This window comes from Otolemur garnettii, unplaced genomic scaffold (genome assembly GCF_000181295.1).
Source record: "Otolemur garnettii isolate 467f Iridium unplaced genomic scaffold, OtoGar3 scaffold00042, whole genome shotgun sequence".
Lineage (NCBI taxonomy): Eukaryota > Metazoa > Chordata > Mammalia > Primates > Galagidae > Otolemur > Otolemur garnettii.
Window position 1 is genome coordinate 9,797,851 of NW_003852437.1, and position 13,286 is coordinate 9,811,136.

The 13,286-nt window shown below is 44.0% G+C and overlaps 1 protein-coding gene across 1 annotated transcript in view; it reads right to left on the reverse strand.

The window, feature by feature from the left end:
- Positions 1–13,286, reverse strand: part of ARFGEF3 (ARFGEF family member 3) — a 157,536-nt gene that overhangs the window by 64,410 nt on the left and 79,840 nt on the right. The window contains exons 9-10 of the mRNA XM_003790289.3: positions 5,378–5,482; positions 4,133–4,466 (exon numbers count right to left, since the gene is read on the reverse strand). Of these exons, the coding sequence (XP_003790337.2) occupies positions 4,133–4,466; positions 5,378–5,482 (439 nt within the window). The remainder of the gene's footprint in view (positions 1–4,132; positions 4,467–5,377; positions 5,483–13,286) is intronic.

The following is a 13,286-nucleotide window of genomic DNA, read 5'->3' on the forward strand; positions in this document are numbered from 1 at the left end:
GCCATCATTGTTGTTTGGCGGGCCCGGGCTGGGGATTCGAACCCACCACCTTAGGTGTATGTGGCTGGTGCCTTAGCTGCTTGAACCACAGGCGTCGAGCCTGTCCACTCATTTTCAAAGTGATTTATACTCCAAGCAAAGCAGGACAAAGTTATATTATTTAGAAGAAGACACATTTTCAGCAGCTTTCCCCTTTCCTTCTTTGCATATTTCTTTTTTACCATAGAGACTGGAAACCTCTGTTGTCGAGGAGGAACAGAAATGAAGCTTCCAGTTTTCTTTCCACCTTTCATTTCTTTGACACCAAAGGAGGAGCAGTGATGCTGGGGCTGAGTCAGGTAGATGCTCTCCCCTCTCTGCCTGCCCCCTCTGCAGGCCTGCAGTCCAGGCGCTGGCCTTACCTGCCTCTAGCTGCTCTATCTCCTGCTAGAAGGGTAAGTGCAGTCCCCAGGCTGGAGTGGGCAACCTCGCTCTCTCCTGGGATCTCACCACATTCTCTAACCAACTTTACTCCCCAGTAACAAATGAGATAATATATTTTAATCCCCACATGATTAATTTGGGTTTACTTCTCTATTGTTTCAGAATGTGGATTCTAACTGGGCTACTGAAGAACCCTGAAGAAACACTAAAAGAAAGGCAAGACACTTTCAATCTCGGCTTCTTCAGGGAATAAGAGCTGTGGGATCAGCGGTTGGGTGGCCCAAGTCTGACCGCGACCAGGAGACGCCTCCTACCACTGAACCACTAGAGAGAGAAAGGGATCGAGGAGTCCTTTTTCATGACTGTTCATTTCAGAAGAAAGTGGAAGTAGAAAATAGCATGTACTTGAGAAACAAAATGTCCTGTATGTCTTTGATGAATAGGCACAGGATGCGTACAGGAGAGTGACAACTAGAATGAGAACAGCGAGAGAACATACCAAGCGTTTGCACTCTACCAGGCTCTACAAACATCCTGTGTGCCCAGTGGTTTCCTTTGTGTGCATAGCCCTGAACAGTGTGGGCTCTAGGTTATTAACTTTTCCAAATTACTGGTTTTGTCACATCAAGAGGCCTTGCTTTTCAGAGCATCCTGGCCCCAATCGGCGTGCTGGGCTCCATGGGGCAGCATTGTCTGGGCTTGTTACTAGGTGCTACCCTCACCTCCGGAAAATGACCTTGGGAAGCTAGAAAATCTTATGAGCAAGGGAAAAACATAACTAATTTCCTTTGTAGCAGCAAAGAATATTTGAACATCTGCATGCCCCGTATGCAGGGTATTTATTTACTCAGGTATCAAGTGGGGCTATGGTGGGCAGCTCCAATGCCTGCCAATGCTGAGGGAAAAGGAAAGGTTTCTGGGGCTTCCAAAGTAACCTCTTGGCAGACATTGTGTCTCCAGGTCTAGCTGTTATTCAGGCAGAACTAAACATGTATTCTCATCCAAGTATTGCAGTGTTAAATACCAGGGGAAATATACAAAAGCAAAATTTGCAAAAGTATATTTGAGAAGAAGCTTGTTCCATATTATATCATCGAATGATCAGTATGATGGGACATATTACCAGTTGCTAAACAGTGGGATGGGATTTTAATAAGAGCAAGTGAGTGGTTTAAGGAAGCAGGGCTAGTAAGGAGGATCTTGATAGCAAACAGGTGATGGTATTTAAAACCTGAGTGCATGTCTTAGCCCTACTCCTTACAGTGAAAGACTTTGGGCAAGTGCCTTCTCTTCCCAGAGCCTCAGCTTCCCCATCTGGAAAACAGGCAAAATTTTATCTTCCCCAAGGAGTTTGTGAATAAACTCACATGAAGTGTTAGCATCTAGCTTAGCTTGTAATCAACCACTCGACTCTGTTAAGGGGAAGTGGTCCACAGAATAGGGGAAGGGAGACCCTGAATGGGGCAGGAAGGCAGGAATTGAACAAAGTGGGTTAGTCGGATGGAATGCAGGTGCATCCTGGGAACTGGGAATGATGGAAGATGACTCTGGAAATTGGGCAGAGTAAGTCAGACTCTATGGGAGAGGCAATAACGAACCTTTAGAGAGCCCTGGGTGATGGCAAAATTGTTTACAGTAGTGACTTATGACCACAAGTCCAATAAGACAAAAGAATTTAACAGACAGGAGGGAGGGGGATTGGACCAGTTATTCTCAGCCTCCATATGTTCTGTTTTTCTCTTCCTTAGAGTAGCAATAAGCGCACCAAATACTTGTTTAGCATGTTATACTTACAAAGTGTTTATGCAAACTTTATTGCACTGTGAACTTGTAACCTCTTAGAATACTGTAATGATGTATAGCTGAGCAAACGTGAAGTTCAGAGTTAAATGATTTGCCTACTATCACCTAGCTGGTTAGGAGCAGAGAGAGGATTTTAATCCTGACTCTTAAGCTCAGGCTCGTGAAATGAGTAGCTGAAGAAGCACCAGGAAAGGGGCTTCTGGAATCATCTGTACTGCAATGTGAGAGTCCAGTTATAAATGCGGTGTGTGAAAGTAGCATGAGTTTAGGGGCAGGGGCATAAGGGTTTGCGCCTTTTCTCTGTCTTTGCATCATTTGGCCTCTTAAAGCCTTAGTTTTCCTTGTGGGAGGGAAATCCCTCTTCCTGGGCGTTGCATTTCTATGAAGTAACACTCTGGCCCACTTTTCTCTGCCCTCCTCTCATTTCTTCTATGTGCAGGGGGAGCCCTGGTCCAACTGGCGGGTTCAGGATAAGGAGTGGGACATGCTCGTCCAGCCCTTTCCTCTCTCCTCTTCCTGGTAATCCCCCTATCCGGGGATGCCCACTCTTGCCCCTCTAGGCTGCAAGTTTAACAGGGCTGGGGGCAAGGCCCTGGGCCAGGTAGTACCACATAGAGGATGAAGCAGTGTAATCTCACTGGCCTCCAAAGCCGTATTACATTCACCAGCCTAGGGGAAATCTCCCTGCCTAAACATTGGTGGGGAAAGAAGTAATATTCTTCACTAGTAAAAATAAAGTTGATCTACATGGAATGTCCAACTTTCAGCCTGTGGGCCACATATGGATTATGGGAGGACTCTTTTGCTCATCTATGATGTTGGATATCAGGAAAATTATGCATGGAAATATTTTTTTTTTGCTCATCAGCTTTGGTTAGTGTTTGTCTATTTAATGCGTGGCCCAAAACAACTCTTATTCTTCCAATGTGTAGTAGAAAAGAAAAAAGGTTGGACATTCCAGTCAGCAACAAAAAAGGTTGGATATTCCAGTCAGCAAGAAAAAGAATAGTAATTCTTATTGTATGTGCATAGATTCTTCTCAACCAGCCATTAAGTCTGGGCCACTCCTTCATTTCTAGAGATGCTGGGCCGGAACTTTCCATTATTCATCGCAGTCAAATGTCATTAAACAACACTAAAAAGCAATTCAAAGTTAACTTTGTAGAAACAGGTTGTTGGCAAATACTGTTTAAAGTAAATAAATCATCAACAAGGGAATTTGGTTGGTCTGTTTTGGGGGGAGGGGTTAAGTACGAAAAGGAAATGCAATTTGACTTCTATGAGCAAGTTCTCAAATGCAAAAACGCTGATAATTTTTCTATTTTGGTGCTTTGAGACAAAGCAGAGGAATCTTATTTAAAATAACCCTAATTCTTCCTCAAAATCATGAAGTGGCACACTGGAGTGGCCGTTACAAACTGGACAACCTTCACGTTGTCCTTGGGGTCATGACGTTTGGGAGAAATGAGGATTCCTTTTAGCGACTCCTGGCAAAGCCCTGTTTCGGCTAACATGCAACCTGAGTACAAAATCGTCCTGAAATCCAGTTTTGGCGAAGGCGAGCAAATGTGTCTATCTACACAAACAGTGACTAAGACGGATGAGATCCCAGCCTGAGGCCGGGTCAGGTGTACATCAGTGGGACTTTAACCAGCACGCCGCTCGTTATCAAATGGCTCTGCATCCAGGAGCCTGATCAGCCTTAACCTGGCTCCTAGGACATGTCCCGGCTTCATCACCACTCAGCAGCTGACTCACTGTCACTACAGACTCCAGAGACACCTTTTGTTACTGGATCCTGTGGAGCCAGTGATTAGCCAGCATGTTCTGAGAGCGTTCTGGCTGCAGGGCCCTGTGGGTCCAGACCCTGGGGATCGCCGGTGGCCATTTTCAGCGCCCTGCTCACCTCCTTCATTATTTTGATGGCTTCTACCCGGTGCTGGGGTGGGGGGTAAAGCAGCACTCGGTGATAGAGGGACTGGAGCACAGGCTTCATGGAGTCCACCGACCCCACCAGCCGGACCAGCTCGGCCGCGATGTAATAGATGGTCCGAGCCACCGGCCCGCTCAGGGCTGGCGCGGTGCAGGAGCAGCCCGACCCCCGGCCGTGGTCAGAGACGCCCGGGGATGCGGAGTCTGACTCCGCGCTCGTGCTGGCGCTGCTGCTGTGGGCAGAGGTGATGGTTTTGTCGTGAATCGGATTCCCCAGGATCACGATAAGAGCAGGACACAGGTTTTTCCTGAGAAGAGAAGGGAACAATAAGTTTCACCATAACTAAAATATCAGTAGCCTATGTGGGTTAACAGCAGGCACCACAGAAAGGACTAGTGGGGATGGGGTTCTTCACTGCTGTCTTTCGTGGCTGCATTCTGCCCCAGTTTTCCAAGTCTCTCCATCACTTCTAGATATATCAGCAGAATACTTTTCCTCATAAGGAAAGAGCTAGCATGAATAAAACAGCAAGGGAAGCATGAAGATACCATCCTATGTGAAGAAATAGACTCATCATGTGATACGGCTTAGTTACGAAGCTTCGTCTTATTAAAAATAACATTATTTCTCGCTTGAGAAGTTAATTTCAAATTCCTGTCATTTGACTTTCTCCCTTTTAGAAGCCCAGAGCCCCTGAGGGGCCTGTCGTATTTGGGAAATCTCTGAGGGCGGTAAGTGATGAGTATTCACGTTGAGAAGCAGAAAGTACCAGGGCAGGGCTAAGAGTAAAGTTCACTGTCTCTGGCCTCCTGCATAAGGTTCTGGTGCCTGGAGATGCTTTCTGAACTGAGAACCTAGAAAAATCTCCCGGTTCCTGTCTTTCGTGATCCTATGATATAAACAAAATGTAGGAGGGCCTTTGTCATGATAATCACCAGTTTCTCTCTAGATTTTGATCTGATGCATGTATTTTTTATTTTATTATTATTATTTTTTGTTTTTTTGCAGTTTTTGGCTAGGGCTGGGTTTGAACCCGCCACCTCTGGCACATGGGGCCAGAGCCCTACTCCTTTGATCCACAGGAACCACCCGGTCTGATGCATGTAAACAAAGAAATTTTCCTGGCCTCTCTTACTAGTGGGTCATGGGTACCGTAGAAAGGAGGCCAGAGACATGGATCCCCGGGGCTGGCTTCGGGCGTCAGGAGGAGGCGCTCACCAGATGAGGTCTGTGAAGGCTCTGTGCAGGTGCATGGAGGAGGAGGAGGAGCTGAGCACGGACAGGATGCACTCCAGGTACAGAAGCTGCAGCTGCTGGCCGTCACTGCGCAAGAGCAGAACCCACACACAAACGCAGACAGGGGACAAGGTCAAATTCAAGAGGCGACATGGAGAAACACTCAGAAGATGTGAGGCATTACCGAAGTGCTCGTTTCTATGGAGGTGGTTAGTGTCATGGGTTGAACAGTGCTCTCTCTCCCAACTCCTAAAATCCATAAGTTGAAATCCTAATCCCCAGCACCTCAGAATGTGACCTTATTTGGAGATGGGTCATTAGAGATGCAAGTGAGTTAAAGTGAGTTCAGGGTGGGTACTAATCCAACATTCTTGGTGTTTGTAAAAAAGTGAAAATTTGGAGACAGAGAAACACGCAGAGGAAAGAGTGTGAAGGGAGGAGGTGACCCTCTCTAAGCCAAGGAAAGAAGCCCGGAATAGATCTTCTCTCAAAGTCTTAGCAGGGGCCAACCCTGCTGATACTCTGATCTTTGGCTGGGCGGCCTCTATAGTACTGGGTAGAGTGCCTTGGTGTCAGCAACCTCAAACTCTTGGGTTTAAGCGATTCTCTTGCCTCAGCCTCCCAAGTAGCTGAGACTACAGGGACCTGCCAGAACGCCCAGATATTTTTTGGTTGTAATTGTCATTGTTATTTGGTGGGCCTGCACTGGATTCAGCCACTGAGCTACAGGTGCCGAGCCAATGTAAATGTTAATTTTTAATATGTTTAATTATCTAAAATTTTCAAGATAGTTTACTAACTTGCATTTGACTTTTATTCTTTACTTTTTGAGGCAATATGGTTTTTCAATGGACAAATTATTTCCCCCCCCCCCCAATTACTAATACAGAGTTCCTTAAGAGAGCCAGACAACTTTATGGGAAGCACATTCTTATATCCAGATTAAGTTTTCTGCCCTGCACACCAGAAACTATGCAAATCCAGGTAAGTGACAAGAGTGACAGGGCTAAAAGTTTAGTTTTCAATGACACATTTACTAGCAATATATAATAAATCCTTTTAAGAGAAGTCACTCAGAAATTCAGAAAAAGGAGAAGCTTGCTTATAAAAATAATTTTTGGTTGTATTTCTTTTCTTCTAATTTAAAATACATAAGTGCTCAAAGGAAGCCAAGCGTCTTTTTATAGTTCAAATCACTCTCTAGAGAAGGAATGAAAGGGAAAAGCCAACTAGAAACTTAAGGAGATAAGAAGGAAGCAAAGAAAAGTTAACACCAGACCAGCCAAATGCCAGAGGCTACATCTATACAACTGCCACACTGAGAAAGATTGAGCAATTTTCAGAGAGAAGGTGGTACAGGAGGTAGGGGGAGGGATCCCTCATTTTAGTGTTATATTAAATGTCCTGGCTCAAGGGAAAAAAATCCTGTGAACTAAAAAATGTTTTTAAAAGGTTCTAAAACTAAACAAAAACCATGACGAACAGGAGACAGAGATAGCACGCGGCCCTTTATAGAATAAAGTTGTTGACCTATATTCTAAGGCTCTCTTGTCCAAAAGGAACTGGATGATTAAAATAATGTCACTATATTCTGCAAAGGGAATGCTGCTTACATTTGAATATACTCCCCCTACTCCCTGGGATGGGGGAAGAGATGGGTAAAGGCTAAATTTCCATAAAAATCATATTATTTGCCAAGAGGAAGGTGATGGTTGAAGGAAGATGAGAAAGGCAAGAGGCTAATTAGCCATTTGGGGGGCCAGGTAAGGAATTTATATTTCGAGGCTCCTACAAGCCCCCCTATGCTTTTGAATAAGACACAGTCCCTGATTAGAAATAGTACATTCTTCCTGCTTATGAGAGGCAGAAAAGCAAGTGAATGAAGCCCTGTTAGGTGGGGCTATAAAGGAATGATTTAATACGAGGCTCCAGGACCGTGTAGGAGGGGCACCCCTTAGAAAGATCCAGAATGAATTTTCACAGGAAGGAGTGCCTCCCTGGAGACCTACATTTGAAGAAGGAATCTGTCTCTTATAGGAAGAAGTTGGGGGAAGCATGAGTGCAGAGAATGGGGGGCCATGCTTGGGCCAAGATGTCTGTGGGCCTTCAGTAGGTGGGGGCTGGACAGGTGGGCGGAGGCCAGTCAGGAAAGTCTTGTAGACCATGCAAAGATATTGGGACTTAATTCTACAAGTAGAAGACTGACGTGAGCACATTTGTGTTTTATAACACCCACTCTGGATGTTTTAGAATGAACGGATTCAAGAGGGCAAAACGGGGCTCTCAGTATCAATTATAAGCTGCATTTAAGGAGTCAGTTCTGGAAGTATTGCTTTCACTTTAGTCCCAGGTTCGTCTTTTTGACCAAGCACTTGACCCATTATTAAAAAGAATTATTAAATGCCCCAATTCAAAATTTTTCAAAAATTTTTCTTTCTGTCTCAAATTGCCCTTTCTGGTGTAAAATGGAGAGACGTCCACAGAAGAGCTACCAGCATTCAGGGTTCCCACGAGTGTCTGCAAAGCGTGCCGCAGCAAGTATCCCAACCCCAAGGCACCAGCCTGAAAAGAGCACATTGCCAAGGTAACTGGCCCGAGAGTCTCCGTGGAGACGGAGTACGGCAGCTTTTCTGTGGGCTGCAGGAGCCTCTAAAACAAGTGCTCGTGGTTTTGCATGAGTCAGTGCCAATAATGGAGCTGTTCTGAAACACAAGCACCTTCCGCCCACACCCCTCACTAGATACACACGTGCAGGTGCACAGTGCGTATGCATTTATCCTTTGTCTGACTGTACAGATAAGCAAAATGCAAGGGCAGAGAGTAGCCTAGAAACCAGACAACTCTTTCAACACACACGAGGGAAAAATCTGCCTACTTAGAAGGGGTCAAAGTCACTTTTCCTATCTTTTGTTTGAGCATTTCACCGTTGGCAAGTCAAGTATCTTATTCTCTGCTCAGGGCTGCACTTGCTCTCAGGTGCACGGTCCGCGCAGAACAACTCTTGGGCATGGACGCATGGACCAGTGGGCTGAGGGTGAAGTAGCCACCCACCCCAGCAAGGTTACTGTGAGGGTGTGCTGGCAGCACATTTCAGATCTCTAGAGTTCTTAGAGTTCTGTTTTGCACCATTTTGAATTGCCTCCCATAGAAACAGATGCAAATGTCTTTAGAAAAAAGAGAGAGGAAATTAAGTAAGTGGGTAAGGAGCAGAATGGAATTATAACAGGTGCGACTTTGGCAGGCCTCATCCATCCCAAGCCCGCTTTGGTATAGATAACACTCTGACATTCTGCACCAGGAAGAGAGGGATGCATGGAGAGGGTGGCGGGAGACAGACAAGCAGAGAATAAATTAATATCATTCTAAGCCAAATTATCTTTCCAGAAATTCTTGGATTTAAACAGCATCATGTAACTCAACTTACCTAATATAGAACTCTATTAATACCACATCTCCAAGGCACACGAGGGTGTTGATCGAGTACCTGAATACATTTTCTGAATCCTCCTGGGAGACTGCAAACATCATGAACACACTTCTTCAGAGCTAACGCTCTATGAAGTATTTGGGCACTGATTTTTGGGAATGGTTGTTTAGAGAAAGAACGGACTGTGGTGAGGTTTTAAAGGCAGAACTTGTTTAGAAGGTAGACGAGGCGTCAAGTTCAGCTAATAGAAGGAAAGGAATTAGGTAGTAAAATCAGAAGACAGGTAAAGATGTGAAAACTTAAGCAGGAGAATGACCAGAGCCATCGGACCAAGAGCACCGAGGGGTTATCTTATCTGACCAGGTGGCCATAAATGTATCCCGTTACAGCTGCGCTCAGCACACTATCTCTCCAGCACCTTTACCAGCAAGCCCCCATTTTAGGGTAGTAAAATCAGGATGGGAAAGATCAAAATCAAACAAAGCAAACAACCTCTAGAGGCAGAATTATGCCCAGGGGGGTTGCACGGGAAAACCAGGCAAGAATATGAGAATCCTGTAAAAATCATTAAGTTCTGTAACAATAGGCCCAGAGCCATCTTTGATCCAATGTATCATGAGAAATTCAAGAAAAACACGTATGTGTCATTATTTTTCCCATGTAAGGTCTACTCTCAAGTCATGTGCTTAAGAAATGTTTTCTTTGTTTTTCAGTGACTACTTAAAATCTACATTTTGTTTCTAATGTGTCTGTGTACACACTTGCAATGCATTTTTTAACAATCTACAAATTTCTGACCTAAGCAGCTCTGGGTTCCTAAATGGATCGTAAACTAGAATTAGCAGCAACAATTCTGCAAGCAAACAAACCAGTTTAGAGCTAATGCAGATCAAATATTTACTACATGCTAGGCACTATGTGGTTAAAAATAATTCTACTTATAGCAGTACTTCCTAGAAGATGTTAAAATGGAATGCTTAAGATAATTATACAACCAGCATAACCTTGGACTGTCCCAGATAAACCAGGTCATATGGTTGCCCTACAAATGAGGGGTTCCTAGAGCTCATTTTGGAACCATTCAGGTTTCAAAGAGCCATGAACTTGAATCTCAGAATGCTGGGCACTTATTGGACCTAGACAAAGAGTCCTTTCTTATTAATGAACAATGGTACATTTTAAGCCCATCATTTATGAACCTACAGATGTGTTAGTTATCCTCCTAGTAAGGTTTTCATTATTAATCGGTATAACTACCATGAGCCTCTCACACCTTTTTAGCACTTAAAAACTCAGATTTTTCCCTTAGTAAACTACTCAGGAAAAATATTTAGCTAATTTGTTTTCCCTCACCTGTGAAGTAATGAAGATAGTCTGTATATTTTTCAAAGTTCTAGTAGTCTTCATTTTATTCCTGAAGACTTGGGGGTGGGGTGCTGGGGGGAGAAGAAGTCTTGGTGACGACGGGCAGCTACCCACTTGCTCTCAGCTAGCCTGTGCTGCAGCCTGGTGAACATGAGCAAGTTTGTAGATGGTAACAGAAGGCAAAGACTCGCCATGATTGCGATGGAACAAGGTTAAAGCCAAACAACGCCATGCCTGAAGGAGACGTTTCCTTCTAAAAAAGGGACCTCTACAACCACAAAAATGACAGAAGAAGAAGGGAGGAGGAGGAGGAAGAGAAGGAGAAGAAGGAGAAGAAGGACTTGGCACCCGTGGCTCAAGTGGCTAAGGCGCCAGCCACATACACCTAAGGTGGCAGGTTCGAATCCAGCCTGGACCCGCCAAACAACAGTGACGGCTGTAACCAAAAAATAGCCAGGCGTTGTGGCAGGCGTCTGTGGTCCCAGCAACTTGGCAGGCTGAGGCAGGAGACTCGCTTGAGCCCAGGAGTTGGAGGTTGCTGTGAGCTGTGATGTCACAGCACTCTACCCAGGGGGACAGCTTGAGTCTCTGTCTCAAAAAAAAAAAAAAAAGAAGGAGACGAAGTCATCCTTAAGCTCAAATTCCATAATAATCCCTCTAACACCCTTTTATTAGCTGCCCCATGGTTCCTCATAGAGGACCAGCTCCCTCACAGGACAAGATAATCACAAACCTACTGTGTTAACCTCAAGTGGTCTGGGTGATCTCTGGCTGATGGGCATGGCTATTCTTTTAAGTGAATTTTCTCAATCTTACAAAAATCCTAAAATATTTTATATCACTGATATTCTTATGTTCTAGACAATTTGATGATAATTATCAGATAAATAGCATACTAATTATTTTACACAAGGTTATGGAAGGTTGAGATCTTTGTCCAAAGTCAAGTGTCAGGAAGGGGCAGAGCAGGGGTTTTAACCCAGACAATCTGACAAAGGCAATGCAGTTGAAACAGGAGTGACCAAACATCGCTCTCGATTGGGTCTTAGGCAAAAACATGCCCCTCGAAGCATCCCAGCTTGGATATGACAGTTTTCTCCATTATGATGGAGAGGACTGGGCAGGGACAGGGAGGAATAAGCACTAGAAGAAATCAGAACCCTGGTCATGATGGGTGGAGTGAAGATATAACCTATAGAACACCATTGCGAACTGAAGGAGGCTGACTGTCATTATTACACAACGGGCATAACCTGGGACTGTCCCCAGCAAACCATGCGGCATGTGGGCCCTCCAGATGGGCTCACTGTAGTTGGTGCTGCAGCCCTCAGGTTGGGATGGTGATCTGAGTGCCAGCTCTGCTGTTCCAACCCTCCACGGTCAGGAAAGAAGGGGCCCTGAGCAGGGGATGGCAGGAACTGCTGACATCCCATCTGCTGGCAGACTCATCCTTCCTGAGGGAAAAGAAAGCCCAGACCTGCTGCCTGCCCAGGGTCCAGGATGGAAGAAATCGGAGTTTGGAGCTAGAGAAAAAGTTAAGTGCTATTTCTTGTTGGTTTATTCGGCCCATGTATTAAATAGACCCAACATGATACGATACATTTAAGTAAACAGTAAAATGGTTACTACAGTGAAACAAATGAACTCCTATCATCTCACACTGTTACCCATTCCCTCTCCCTCCCCCAGTCCTGTGGCGAAAGCACCTGCAGTGTATTTAGCAAAAATCCTGAATACAATACTCTATAACTAATTATAGTCCTTGTGTTGTATGTTAGATCTTGCAAATTGTTTATCCCATATGTTTGCTATTTTGTATCCTTTGACCTACATTTCCTTCCCCCCTTCAACCCTAGTAACTGTTGTTTTATTCTCTATTTGACCTTTAAGTGCCTGATAGAAAGTTAGTATAATTTGGTCAAAATATGAAGGTGACCTAGAGGAACAATAAATCCGTGTAGACGCCATTTGGCAACAACTGTTAAGAGTAATTCTAAACTTAGCTTAAAAGCAAGCCTAAATTTCTGAGGAAAAAAAAAACAATGAGCATTAAGAAGCAACAAAAACTCACAAAAATTGATTCAGGATGGATAAAGGACCTAAATTTAAGGATGAAACAATAAAAATCCTCAAAGAAAGCATAAGAAAAACACTAGAAGATATCGGCCTGGGGAAAGACTTCATGAAGAAGACTGCTCTGGCAATTGCAACAACAAAAATAAACAAATGGGACTTAATCAAACTGAAAAGTTTCTGTACAGCTAAGGAGACAAAAACCAAAGCAAATAGACAACATACACAATGGGAAAGGATATTTGCACATTTTGAATCAGAAAAAAGCTTGATAACTAGGATCTATAGCGAACTCAAATTAATCCACATGAAAAAAGCCAACAATCCCATATATCAATGGGCAAGAGACATGAATAGAACCTTCTCTAAAGAAGACAGACGAATGGTGAACAAACATATGAAAAAATGTTCATCATCCCTAATTATTAGAGAAATGCAAATCAAAATCACCCTGAGATATCATCTATCCCCAGTGAGAATGGCCCACATCACAAAATCTCAAAACTGCAGATGCTGGCATGGATGTAGAGAGAAGGGAACATTTTTACATTGCTGGTGGGACTGCAAACTAATAAAACTTTTTTGGAAGGAAGTATGGGGAACCCTCAAAGAACTCAAACTAGAGCTCCTATTTGATCCTGCAATCCCATTACTGGGTATCTACCCAGAAGGAAAAAAATTCTTTTATCATAAGGACACTTACACTAGACTGTTTATTGCAGCTCAATTTACAATCGCCAAAATGTGGAAACAGTCTAAATGTCCACCAACCAAGGAATGGATAAACAAGCTGTGGTATACGTATACCATGGAATACTACTATGTTTTCCCCAAAATAAGACACTGTCTTATATTTATTTTTTCTCAAGAAGACATACTAGGGGTTATTTTCAGGGGATTATTATTTTTTTTTTTTTGCAGTTTTTGGCAGGGGCTGGGTTTGAACCCTCCACCTCTGGCATATGGGGCCGGCACCCTACTCCTTTGAGCCACAGGTGCTGCCTGGGATGTCTTATTTTTATTAAG